At 40.3% G+C, this 14,087-nt stretch overlaps 1 protein-coding gene across 1 annotated transcript in view; it reads left to right on the top strand.

Moving 5' to 3' along the window:
• The window catches only part of NCOA7 (nuclear receptor coactivator 7), a 146,635-nt gene that overhangs the window by 30,673 nt on the left and 101,875 nt on the right, over positions 1-14,087 (top strand). Inside the window, exon 3 of the mRNA XM_006879141.1 lies at positions 6,448-6,527. Coding sequence (XP_006879203.1) covers positions 6,448-6,527 — 80 coding nt within the window. The remainder of the gene's footprint in view (positions 1-6,447; positions 6,528-14,087) is intronic.

Genomic DNA, 14,087 nt, shown 5'->3' with positions numbered 1-14,087 from the left:
CCTCTATGTCATAGTTTATTATAAAATAGTACCTTTTATAAGGTGATATCATACAATAGTACCTTCACATAGGATTAAATGACATCATGTATTTAGAATATGTGTTTGCAGAGTTAAATAGTCATTGGAATGCAAATTTATTTTTCTTATCATCATTACCAGTGGTTGTGTTTGTGTGTGTGTGTTTGTTTGTTTGTTTGTTTGTTTAGGATGATTTCCTTGCTTGTGTCATGCCATTCCTACTAACCCAGTGTTTTTCAGCTGAGTCAGTTTTGTACCCTGGAGAACCTTGGTTAATGCTTGAAGACATTTTTGGTTGCCACTACTGTGAAGAGGGAGGGAATGTGGCTGACATCTAGTGGGTAGAAACCAAGCCCTACTAAAAATCCTACATTACATGAAACAGGCACCTTGGTAACAAAGAATTATCAAACCCAAAATTGTCATAGTGCTGAGGTTGAAAAACCCTGTATTAGACAGTAAGGTCTTATGGAATAAGCAGTTTTATCCCTTTTTCTCCTTTTTTCTACTCTCCCTCTACCAATACATAATACATAGCAGAAAGACAAAGAGCTACAAGCAGGTCCTGGATTAAAAACGAGTGTGCTCCTAAATCTATCTTTAAGTCCAAATTGTCCGTAAGTTGGAACCATTATATGTGGTTCCTCTCTGACATCAGTCGAATGTTGACCGTAGGATATAACATGCCTTTATGTGTATTTAAGCATGAGAATAATACTTGTATATAGGGCAAGTAACTTTGAGACTGCCTTTGTTTGACTTTAATATTGCATACCTTTATTTCCTTCAGCTCTTAACATCTTTTAATTTCAAAGTGTTTGCAAGTTTGTTGACCTTAAATTTCAGGTCTTTTTCTTTTTTGTTATTGCTTGCCAACTTTTTTTAAATTACTAATGGCAAGAAAATAGGGTGAAACCAGGCTGCTCCTTGGAGGTGAGGATTTTGGGGCTTCATCTGACATAATTTGGGCATGTTACAAGGAGGGACCAGTCTTTGGAGAGGGACATCATGTTGGGGAGGTTGGAGGGATAGCACAAGAGAGGAAGACCCTAGTTAAGAGGGATCAGTTCAGTGACTGGGTAATGGGAGGAGCAGGGGCTAGGGCTCTGTACATACGGTCGTTATGAGTCCCATGTTAACATTAAGGAATGTTAAATTTACCTGATTCCGTGTAATATAAAGTTAGAGAGCAACTCCTTTTCAGTTGCAAAGTCACAAGTGCTAATGTAGCATCTTGCCTTTTGGTCTTTATGATGACCATGACCTCCCCGTGAGATGAACAGAGTGGTTTAAAAGTTCTTTTGTTCCCCTCAGACTAAGTTGAAGACCCTTATTTGAAAATGCTTTGCTTTTCAGAACACATAAGAGGCACTGGTGAAGATCACATTATGTGTTCACCATTATAACATACGGTACCTTGAGTGACTCAGGGCCAAAAGGGGATCCTTAGAAGGAAATACCTTGTACAGACACGCTCATTCAGCACTTATCTTGGTGAAGCAAGACAGGTCCTTCTAAGCAACCACCTCAGCAGATGTTTGGAGCTGCTTTCTATTAGCCTCCACAGCAGAGGAGGTGCTAGAGCAGCAGCATTGATGTGAGGAGGCCAGCTTGGCACAGAGGGCTGAGTGCAAATAGCCATAGTGTGGAGAACTTGGAGTTATGCGCCTGTTTGTGTAAAACCCACCCCTGCGCTTCCAGTGCCTGTCTGAAATGAACATTCTAGTTCCATGTCCTAGAATCCCACTTGACTAGATGCTCTCAAAGAGGAAAGCAGAAGGAAACCTAAAGTCTTAAAGGGTTCCTTTTCTCTCCTTTCTTGGGCTCCTAGTGCCAGGGAGAGAAGAGTGTTTCTTTCAGTAGATTCATTCCTGAGAATCTTCTCAGGTCCAGGAACCAGGAGGCGGTGGAGTGGGGAATAAGTAGGACTTGTGGGCAGGGCATTAAATATGCTGGGATTGAGGTCAACAAATGTACCTACCCACCTCATACAACACCCCCTTACCCCCCTCAATTTATGCAAAACAAGGTGAACTAGGCTGCAGGGCCTGTGTTTAATTCCTATAAGGATTTGTCAGTTTTGTTGTAGATACTTCCTTAATTGAACGGGGACAGACCCACTCTGAAGACTGAATTTCAGGGGTGGGGCAAGTAAGAGGTTCAGGTACTTTGTTCTGAATGGCTTCTGAGGAACAAACACCTGTCCAAATTTCCCCTCTGTCACGGTCCTGGTCCTTCCGCTGCATTTGCCTCTAGCTCTCCCACAAAGGAGGAGGGAGAGGGTCAGTGTTTGGGTATATATGGAAAGGCCTGAAGCTGCAAGTTGAGGTATCCTTGGGAGACAGTTCTGCCCTTGAGGGTGGCCATGTGTCCTACCCAGAAACTCTGGAGTTGGAACCTTATCCTGGAGCCCAGAAGAGGCCTTTCCTACCTCAGGTCAAGTCCTAGCGCAGTTCTCACCAGGGTCAGAAACCTCTCCAGTGTGTGGTGGACTAGATGCTGCAAAGCCCGGCTTGGTAAGAGACACAGGCTTCCTGCTATAAACATGAGACAGTCTTCTGAAAAATTTACTCCCAAAAAGAAAGCTTAGAAAATAGTATGAGACCTTACCCTGTGCTACAATGGTGTAAAGACAACTAGATTCTAAGAATTTTACAATTCTTCTGTTTTCTAAATTGAATTAATGTTAAAATGTAGTATCATTTTGGGACTTTGACAGGTACATATGATTTGATCAGTGTAGTGTTGCCTGGCAACCAAACTCCTCAGGTGGTTTTACTTATACTGGGAAATTCATTGGACCATAAGTGCTGAGTATTGTGTTGAAGCACAAGACATTCAAAAGTAGGTACATCATGGTCCTACTCTCAAGTATCTCAAAATCTTAGTCTCTGGAAGAACAGGTTTTTTGGGGTTTTTTTCTTCCTTTTCTTCTTTTTAAGTAACATTAACATGTCTGTCATCTTTCTACACTATTCAGCTTTACCAGTTGAATGTAATTTGATTTGGGTACCAGCTCAGGTTTATTTTACAAGGTTCAGGGAAAAGAGCAGGTTTGTTACAATAGCACACCCTCTGGGGACCCAATATAATGATATGCAGTTTGTGCAAGAGTGTGGACCAGAAACTACCACAGGTTGGAAGAAGGCAGACCTTTGGTTTTAGAAATAGGAATATGAAGAGGCTGTTTTGAAAGCAAGAGGCTCTTAAGTGACAGCTGAGTATGGAGACCAGAGTGCACGACAAATAACTGAGATAGTAAGAGGAGTAAACAATATTTCGTGTAATGACAATACATCTCTTAAAGGGACATGTCTGGGAATACCAGTCCAGGGTATTTACCATCTAAGTGTACAAAACAAAAACAGACTTTGGCTTTTTCTTTCGAAGGAAAAGTAAAGTGTGGCTAACGTGTATTGCTTTCTTGTCCAGAACTTTTCAGATGAATATTTAGAGTTGTTCCAAAGGAGTTAGAAAATGTGATTTGGTTTCTGATTAAGCTGTGTAGAAATCTCCTTATTTGAAGAATTAGTTTTGGAAGATGGGAACAGTCATTAGTTGCATCTTCTTGAAATAACATAGCCATGGTCACCGGAAGGTAGGGAGGTGGTTTATAATAATGTAAAGGAGTTTTCAAAGTCATTGTTACTATGAATAGTCACATTAGAACACATGAATGCCCTGATAAAATACTAATAGCAACAACTACTTAAATATGTTTCTCTTTTAGTTTTTTACAGTATGAAGGAAATTTTTAAAAGTCCATTTATCATCCCAATTAATGAATTCTCTTCACCTTTCTGCATTACCTTCCAGGTTTTACTCAATGTACTCATATTCTTCATGTAGATGAAGCCAGGCTGCTCCTTGGAGGCAAGGATTCTGGGGCTTTGCCTGACATACTTTGGACATGTTGTGAGGAGAGACCGGTCCTTGGAGAGGGACATCATGCTTGGGAGGGTAGAGGGACGGTGCAGGAGAGGAAGGCCCTCTATGAGGTGGATTGATTCAGTGACTGGGGCAATCAGGATGGGTGTGTCAGAGGCAATGAGATTGGCACAGGATAGAGCACGGTTTAGGGCTGTTGTACATAGGGTCGCTATGAGTCGCAGATGACTCGACGGCACATAACAACAACAACAACAGATGAAATATTATTGTTGATGTATTTGTCAATATGGATGTGGACCTCAGCTATAGAAGGCTGAGTTAGCCACACTTCTCAGTTTATGGCTTGCCATCACTGGTTAGAGCTGAACTTTATTGTTACTTATTAGTAAATTCCCTTTTATGCTCATTTTATCCTGCCATTTCCTTCCTCATCTTGTCCCAGTATTTAACATATAGCCTTTTATTTGTACATGTCCCTGAAAATCTGTGTGATTGTTTTGTGTGCATGTATTTTTTTAAAGGTACATAAATGATGCTGGTTTGTGGATCCAATTACATCTCTCTTGATTTCAATCTTTTGCTTCTAATCTGTATTTCTAGACACCACTCTGTGGCATCCTGTGTGTGTCCTGTATGTATGTTTTACCTTCCAGCCCCCACGGCCACAGAGGCACCGTGATGACCAGTCTCAAGCATGTCACTTTATGGTCCTCGTAAGCGGGTCACCCGGGACCTCTACTAAATTTGCTCAAATGGCTGTTTCCATTCTTAGTAGCCGTTTCTATCTCTACCAATACAAGAATGACCCAGCATGTTCATTTTGCCCCAGAACAAAAATGGCGAGTGCTACCTCGTTTCAGTTTGCACTTTTTGGACAACTGTAAGTTGGAGCATCTGTCTATCTTTCCTTGTGACCCAGGAGAAATCATTTCATAGCCGACCCTCCACTGGGTTCTCAGAGGCTGTAAATTGCACAGAGGACATTGCTCATCTTTCTCGTGGAGCTGCTGGTGGTGGATTTGAACCACCAGAGACACACACGTTTGGGTTAGCAGCTCAACTCCCTACCCACTAGGGTCACCAGGGCCCCTCACCTTTTTGTAGTCAATATGCATGAGTCACGTTTGACTTGGTATCAGTGGATTTGGTTTGGGTTTTATCCACTTTTCTTTCTATCCATTGCAATATGTTTCTGTGGTTTTCTGAAGTCTGGAAAATACTCTCAGATAGGTTGATATACCAGGACTGTGATAATTGTAATAATTACGTTGAACTGTATGCAGCTGTCAATAAATGACTGATTTTTATGATAGCTTTTTTTTCCATTTTTATGAAGGTTTACAAAACATGCTTTTTCATTCAATCATTCATATACATTTTATTTTATAATATGAATTACAATACTCATGATGTAATCTCCCTTTTCACACTTCTGTAATTCTTATTGCTAGTAATCTTTCTATCCAGACCCTTTCTACCTTCCTGGATTTATCCTTACATGGTTAGTAATTATCAACTAGCTTTTCTGGTGTTTCTGGTCACTTTATAGGCCAGTGTAATGTTTGGTTGGAAGTTGAAGTATAAGGACGAATTTTATTCTAAATTCAAAGGGTGAAAATGGCCATAGTCTTAGAGATTCCACGAATCTACTAGTTTGCTTGGCTTTTTCTGTTTTTCAGTTTTATTCCACATTTTGGTCCACTTGTTCCCAAATTTTTCACTCTGATTCCTTTGAGAGTGTTCAGCAGTGGTATTGCCTTGCAAAAATTTGCTTCAACCTAATATATATTGTGAAGTGATGAATGTCTTTAACCAGATTTCATTATTGTAAATAATACTGCACTGACAATATGCTGTGACATACATAATTTTTCTTTGTGTGAATTGACTCTATGGAATAAATTCCCAAGAGAAGGATTCCTTAGTCAAAGAAGTCTATCTCTTTCCTGTCTTTTGCAACATTGTTCCATATAACTTTCTACAAGAACTGTATTGACTTGCAGTGTGTATCATTTTTATTATGAAGACACTGATTTTACTTTAACCTGTTAATAATTACATTTTCATTTTAAACAACTATGCTCAATGTTAAATGATTACCTCATTGTATTTGTATGTATTCTATTTTGTTGTTGTTGTTGTTGTGTGACATAGAGTTGAAACTGACCCAGTGCTGAGCCTCCAGTGACTTTTCAGAGGCAGTAATGCACACGGGAGGAGATGGTCCATCCTGCTGTGGAGCAGCTGATGGATCTGAACTGCATCTCTTTGGGATTTTCGCACAGATTCTTAACACTAGACCACCAGAACTCCGTATAGTTAGCAATAAACATGTATTCATATATTCATTGTCTAATGGTATGCTTTTATTAGCGTGACTTCTTTGGACCCATAGTTTTATTAGTGTTTTGATATTTTGCTCTTTTCCTAAAAAAAACAAAATCACTTTGAAAGCGAGTCTTGTATACTGTACATTAACCCTGTCTACAGTTACTGAACATGAAATTATTTCTTTATGTTCAATTTCTTTTTCAGATGACAATCAGAACAAAACACATGATAAAAAAGAAAAGAAGATGGTAGTCCAGAAGCCACATGGTACCATGGAGTACACTGTAAGTATGGACTGGATGCTGAAACATTTTTAATGATTATAGATATGTGTGTTTCTCTGTGATACATTCCCTTACCTACATTTCTGTCCCTTGTGTAGCTACCAAATAATTGTAAAAACAGTGGCAGTAGAAGTGGTAGTGACTAACAAACTAATTCCATAAGGAGAAAGAGCCCATATCGACATCAACAACACAAATCAATTGCTGAGTGGTCAAACAAACCTCCACACTCCTCTGCACCTTCTTCTATCAACATCGACATCCCTCCTAAGTTCTCACTACTACTAAATCTGCTGGTCCATTACAGTGGCTACATAGACTTGAAAGATAAACTCACAATTCTAGGGATTATTAGGGGAGTGTTGTTTGTTAATGTTAGGGGCTGTCAAGCGACCCTATGAACAACCTTCTTGAAACCTGCACTATCCTGTGCCAACGTCATCATTCCTGACACACAAGAGCCGATGGCTGAAGTCACAGTGTCAGTCCATCTCTCTGGGAATCTTCCTCGTTTTCTCTGGCCCTCCGTCTTTCCAGGCATGGTGTCCCTTTTCAAGGAATAGTCTCACTTAGCTACATGTCCAAAGTATGAAAGATGAAGCTTCATCATTCCTGCCTGCAAGGAGCACACTGACTGTAGCCTTTCCAGGACATACCTCTTAATTCTTTTGACAGCCCATGGGATATTCAGTACCCTTCTCTAACACCATCTATATTCATTGTCTAACTCTCTGATGTGTAGTAGGTGATTAAGAGGCTACCCTATTAAATAATCTAATACATCTCAATAGAGGAGTTTAATACCTATTGTAAATAATTTCTTTTGCCTCTATGCTGGAGAGAGGATGAAAGGCACCCAAGCGTCAAGGACTCTCCTTCATTGGGTCGCTATGAGTTGCCTGCGACTCGACGGCACTTAACAACAACAACTATGCTTTTTATCAGACATTCTTATCTACTTTTGGCTGAAATTACTTATGTCAGTGACTACCATTTCATACATCCCAAAATCTTAGTCAGCTGCATACTCAGCTATCCATTTGTATCTTCATGCTTGCTTGGTTCTTTAGAAAAAGCACTGGCCCCTTCATCTGTATATCTGTACAGATCACATCCTGTCTCCATAGCATCTTCCCTTTACTCTCCATATTCATTCTTACCTTCTCTGACAATTCTACAAGTCTAGGCCAGGTTCCTTCATTCTCCTGTCTCTTACTGAGAACCAGGTTCTTTCACATAGTTTATTTCAGTTTAACATTACTGGTGAATTCCATGGAATTGCTATTTTAATACCTACTTCCTGTGTTAATTACTAATCCATGAAGAGAGAGTAGAGCTCTTTTTTTATTCAACATTATATGCCTGGAGCCCAACAGTCTGTAAACATTCAATAGTATTGCTTTAAAAGGTGAATAACATTTGTCTATGATTTCACTCTTACACAGTGTATCATAAGTTCACCTTGTCACTGTTCTATGAGCCCCTTGAGTTGGGAGCTTTATATCATTTATTCTAGGCATTGAACAATGTGGGCATTAAGTTGCAAATCTGCTTTAATTTACCATGAAATAGCATTGTCAACAAATGTTTACTTCACCTTCTGAGAAGAAAGCAAGTTCCATTGCCAGTACCTAGTTCTGCTTCCCTTAATGTCTGTTTATATTTGATATTGCTATGGATTGGTGGAAGAGTCATCAACAACCTGCATTATTCAGATGACACAACCCTGCTTACTGAAACTGAGGAGGACCTGAAGCGCTTGCTGCAGGAGTTCAAGGACTGCAGTCTCCGATATGGACTGAAGCTCAATATCAAGAAAACAAAGATTCTAACCACTGGACAAATTGGCAGCATCAGTATGAATGGTGAAGAGAATGAGATAGTTAACAGTTTTAGTTTACTTGGCTCCACAATCAACACCCTTGGTAACAGCAGCCAGGAAGGAATCAAAAGACGGATTGCATTGGGAAAGTCAGCTGTGAGGAACCTCTCAAGAGTACTGAAGAGCAACGATGTCAGACTGGAGACTAAGGTGTGCCTGATCCGGGCTATAGTCTTCACAATTACATGCTATGCATCAGAGAATTTGACAGTGAATAGAGTTGATAGAAAGAGAATTGATGCCTTTGAGTTGTGGTGCTGAAGAAGAGTATTGAATATACCATGGACGGCTAGGAGAACAAACAGGTTTGTTTTGGAGAGGGTGAAGCCAGAAGGCTCTTTGGAGTCAAGGATTCTGAAGCTTCGTCTGACATACTTTGGGCATGTTGCAAGGAGGGACTGGTCCTTGGAGAGGGACATCATGTTTGGCAGAGTGGAGGGGCAGCAAAGGAGAGGAAGACCTTCAATAAGATGGATCGATTCTATGACTGGAGCGGTGGGAATAAGTGCATTTGAAATGGCTAGGATGGCACAGGATAGGAGAGCATTTAGAGCTCTTGTGCATAAGGTCACTATGAGTCGCAAGTGACTCGATGGCACATAACAACAACAACAACAACAATGCCATGCCAGGTCCTTATAAAGCAAGCAGCAAGACTTGATCACTTACTGGCATTTACTTTGAATGGTAAATAATCTCAAAGTCCCTCTGACCTCTCACAGAAGAACCCTGGCACTGGGATTTCATGCTCATTGCTCTGTGAACAGATGTAGGCTGTGTGTGTGTGTGTGTGTGTGTGTGTGTGTGTGTGTGTAAGAGAGAGAGAGAGAGATTTGTGGTGCTATTCCTTCCCGAAAGCATCTGGGATGGTTGTTTCTCACATTGACATTATCAGACTGCAAAAGGATCTGATGCATCATGGGAGAGTCCAAGTCCGACTACTGCTCACTTCATAAAGGGGAACTGTTCCCATCAGTAGTAGCCATAGCAACAAACAGCTACTTGGTCAGACATGTCATGCTTCATGCTCCTGAACCTATTTCTACCAATCATTGAGTGTGAATCTGTTGTTGATTCACAGATTTTACTCACTGTTGTGGGGTTTATTAAGGAACAAGATTGGACAATGGGGGAAGCAAAGAGTTATCACACAATGCATGTCCAGATTTAGCCTGGTAATCCCAAATCAGACTAAGATGGTGCAATTCTTCAATTAGTGATAGTCTGGGTTCAGTTCTGCAGCACAAATTCAGGAAGCCTCAATTATGCAGCAGACTTTACCTCAAAGCAGTTTTAAGTCAGCTTTTCCTTCAATCATCCAGCAAGCAAAACTTTTTAATCACAGAGTTCCACTGGTTATACCATTCCACAGCCTCTCCACAGCAGTGCCAGTTTCCACCCTCTCTCTCTGTCCACTACTGTCACCAGGGTACCTCAAAGTGTAGAAAGCTCACTCTCTTATATTGGTCCCACAGCTGTTAATGATGTGCAAGACCATGTCTCTGCAGTTAAGGTAGTTGGAGATCATTCCCCCACAACAGAGGCTAAAGCAGTGACTAGAAAAGTCAATATTTGGGGCTTCTTACAACACATAGACATATGCTGTTGGTATACTTTAACTCTCACTAGGTAATCAAGAATACCAGGTTAATTTATTTTTTTATAATAATCATATTAATTCTAAAGCAATTACTGTTAAGAACCATGTGTGTTCATAATAGAAAACATAAAAACAATTGAAACTTTCAGCAATACCAGGAGTTGGTTCTTCAAAAAGGTCAATAAAATTGACAAACCACTAGCAAAGCTAACATAGGAAAAGAATGAAAAGACACAGATAATCCGAATAAGAAATGAAAGGGGCAGTGTTCACAACAGAGCCAACTGAAGTAAAAAAGTTAACAATAAAATACTATGAAAAACTATATTCCAAAGAAAGGTGACCCAACAGAGCATGGAGATTATCAAACAATATTACTAATATCACATGTAAGTAAGATTCTGCTGAAAATCATCCAGAATTACTGGAGAAGTACATCAACAGCTGACAGATGTACTGGCTGGATTTAGAAGAGGTCGTGGGACTAGTAATATTACAGCTAATGTTAGATGGATCTTAGCTAAAAGCAGTGAGTACCAGAGCAATGTCTATCTGTATTTTATTGACTGTGCAAAGGCATTTGACTGTGTGGATCACCACAAACTGTAGCTGACTCTGAGAAGAATGGGAATCCTAGAACATTTGATTGTGTTTATGCAAAACCTATACTTGGACCAGGAGGCAGTCATCAGAACAGAGCAAAGAGACACTGCATAGTTCAAAATTGGGAAGGGTGTACGCCAGGGATATAGCCCGTCTCCATATCTTTTCAGTCTGTATGAAGATTAGATCATCTGGGAGGCTGGGCTGTATGAGGAGGAATGTGACATAAGGATTGGAGGAAGATTCATCAACAGACTGCATTTGCAGATGACACAACTCTGCTTGCTGAAACTGAGGAGGACCTGAAGCACTTGCTGCAGAAGATCAAGGACTACAGCCTCCTATATGGACTGAAGCTCAACATCAAGAAAACAAAGATTCTCACCACTGAGCTGATTAGCAGGATTATTATAGATGGTGAAGAGATTGATATTGTTAACAACTTTAGTTTCCTTGGCTCCACAGTCAACGCTTTTGGCACCAGTGGCCAGGAAATCAAGAGACAATTAGTATTGAGAAAGTCTCATCTCATGGACCTCTCCAGATGAAAAAGACTGATAACCCATTTACAAAATGGGCAAAAGACGTGAAAAAAACTTTTAACTGAGAAAGACATTCAGGTAACCAACAGACACATGAATTAGTGCTCAAAAATCACTGTCAATAAGAGAGATGCAAATCAAAACCCCAGAGATACTGTGTCACCCCAGTAGTTTTGTAGGTCAGCAAATAATAATGTTGGAGAGGATATGGAGAGGTGGCAACTCCCATACACTGTTGGTGGGATTGTAAAATGGCACAACCACTATGGAAGACAGTTTGCCATTTCCTCAAAAAGTTAAATGTAGAAACTCCATATGACCTAGCTATTCCACTACGAGGAATATTCCCTAAGGAAATTAGAACTGAGACACAAATGAAGATTTGCACACCACTGTTCATTGTAGTGTTATTCACTGTCACAAACACATGTCAAACCACTGCCCACATGTCAAACCACAACTGAATGGATTGAGAAATTGTGGTACATTCACACAGTGGAATACTATGCAGCACTCAGGAGCAACAATTTTGAAAAATACTGTGGAACTTGAGAGAGGCTGGAGAGCATTGTGCTGAGTGAACTAACAGTCTCAAGAGGACAAATACTGTGTAAGACCATTATTATAAACATAGAAGGAAAACTAGTAAAACATATATAGGAATTCAAAGGGGGGGCTGAGGATGAGTAGGGTTAAAACCACAGGATTGCACACTTTGGTGAGGGGGGAGGGGAAGTAATAGGAAGGACCCAGGAGAAGAGGCAGTGTAATGAAGGATAAGGTCCAATTATGATTAATTTTTAAAAACATAATGCATGAGAATGATTGTATGAAATACAGTGTGAATGAAGAATCGTGTGAAACACAGTATATATGAACTTTGGAAGAAAACGAATTTATACACACACACACATCAGGGGAAAAAATTTTCCTGCCTCCAGGAAACAAGCTGGTTTCACTCTCACCAGAAGAGACTTGTTGATGTTCATTACTCTTCTCTAGCACCACAGCTCAAAGGCATCAATCCTTCCTGTGTTATCCTTAGTCATTGTCCAGCTCTCTGATGCATACAAGTAATTACAAGTAATTGCAAAGACCATGGTCTAAAAAAACAAAAACCAAAAAAAAGACCATGCACACCTTAGTCTCCAGACAGACATCTTTGCACTTCAGCTCCCTCTAGGGGTCCCTGACAGCTGACTTTTCTAATCTATCTTTTTATTTCCTGGTTGCTGGAGCCAAGAGTGTTGATTGTGGAGCCAAAAAAGCTGAAATTGTTGACAATCTCAATTGTCTTCTTTATCATGGTGCTGCCAGTTGGTCCAGTGATGAGAATATTTGTTTTCTTGATGTTGATCTTCACTCCATATTGAGGACTGTACTCCTTGACTTTCTGCAGAAGATGCAGAGGCAGTTAATCATATGGGAGGAGATTGCCCATCCTTCTCCTGTGAAGCAGCTGGTAAATACGAACCGCGTGCCTTTGGGATTGCAGTGCAGCTTCTTGCCACTAGGCCACCAGAGGAATCATTCCTTGACATAGGATGTACTAAAGAATATAGTGAGAGTGCTAACCAAACCCCAGATGAAGTACTAAATATTAAAAAATTAACCATATTCATGAGGTAGATATACCTCCCTGTTTGATTTCGCTGTTATTGTTATTCTGTGCCATTGAGTCACCCACAGCCCTGCATACAGTATTATCTCTGAACCCTGCCCTCCCTTGAGCCAGACTCACTCTGACACACCTAATCCCATTGCTCCTGTTACTGTGCCAATCCATCTCATCTGGGGTCTTCCCCTCCTGTACCATATCTCCACCCTTCCAAGCATGATGTCCTTCTCTAAGGACTGGTCCTTCCTGGCCATGTGCCCAAAGTATGTGAGACAGAGCTTCAAAATCCTTGCCTCCAACGAGAAACTTGATTTTACCCTTTACAAGACAGACCTATTTTCCTGTCAATCTATGGTACGTTCAGTATTCTTCTCCAGTACCACGTCAAAGGCATCAGTCCTTCTTCTGTCATCTTTAGTCATTGTCCAGGTCTCTGACGTATAGTAATTGCAAAGACCATGGCCTGTTGTTATAGAGACTAGTTTTATTTGACAAATTATTTTGTGTACTTGTAAATAAAAGGTGACTCATAGTACTTTATGTTTAGAGAACCAAACCATTACTTAGGAAATTGTTTATATTGCTCCCAAGCCATCAGTGTTCAAGCTCTCAGGTTCAGTCACAACCAGCTAGTGAACTCAGCATTCCTCTTGAGGTTGATGGCTTAATTTCGTGTGAATGTATTCATTATCCTTTTATTACTTCATTTTTTCTCCCTCTTCCCTGAGCACTCCATGCCCAATCTCTTCCATATGCTTTACTCATCAAAGTGTGAATTTATTGGTCACCAGCTGTAGAGGAAGTACCATGAACCAGATATTATAATTAGCTTATCGCTTCCCAAGTGATTTAGAGCCTCAGAAATCCAATGGAGGGTCAGCTAGAAGTGAGTTTCAACTTGACAGTAATGAATGAGTTACTTAATGGATGAAGAAATAGACACGGAGAAGTTAAGCAAAGTCCACATAGCTAACACATGGTATACCCAGAATTCAGGTCCCAGCAGCCTGGCTCCAGGGTCTGTATTCTGAGTCTATGTGTGGTGCTAACTCTAAACTCTGAAAATCTCTGGGTTATAGAGATTTTTATGTTCTAAATCGCTATATAATGTATGTTATAATCACCACACACAACTTGGTGAGCACGTCCAGGGCAGCATCTGTTAACTGAAATATATCAATTGGTATACCATCTATTCCTGGAGCCTTATTTTTGGCCTTGTCCTTCAAAGCAGCCTGAACTTCTTCTTTCATCACCATAGGCTCTTGCTCATATGTTGTTTCATGAAATTCTTCTGTGTCTTCCAATTCCTTTC

The sequence above is a fragment of the Elephantulus edwardii genome, unplaced genomic scaffold (assembly GCF_000299155.1).
Source record: "Elephantulus edwardii isolate Elephantulus edwardi_28Jun2011 unplaced genomic scaffold, EleEdw1.0 scaffold00002, whole genome shotgun sequence".
Classification (NCBI taxonomy): Eukaryota; Metazoa; Chordata; class Mammalia; order Macroscelidea; family Macroscelididae; genus Elephantulus; species Elephantulus edwardii.
The sequence above is the reverse complement of the archived record's forward strand: the minus strand, read 5'-3'. Positions and strand labels throughout refer to the sequence as shown.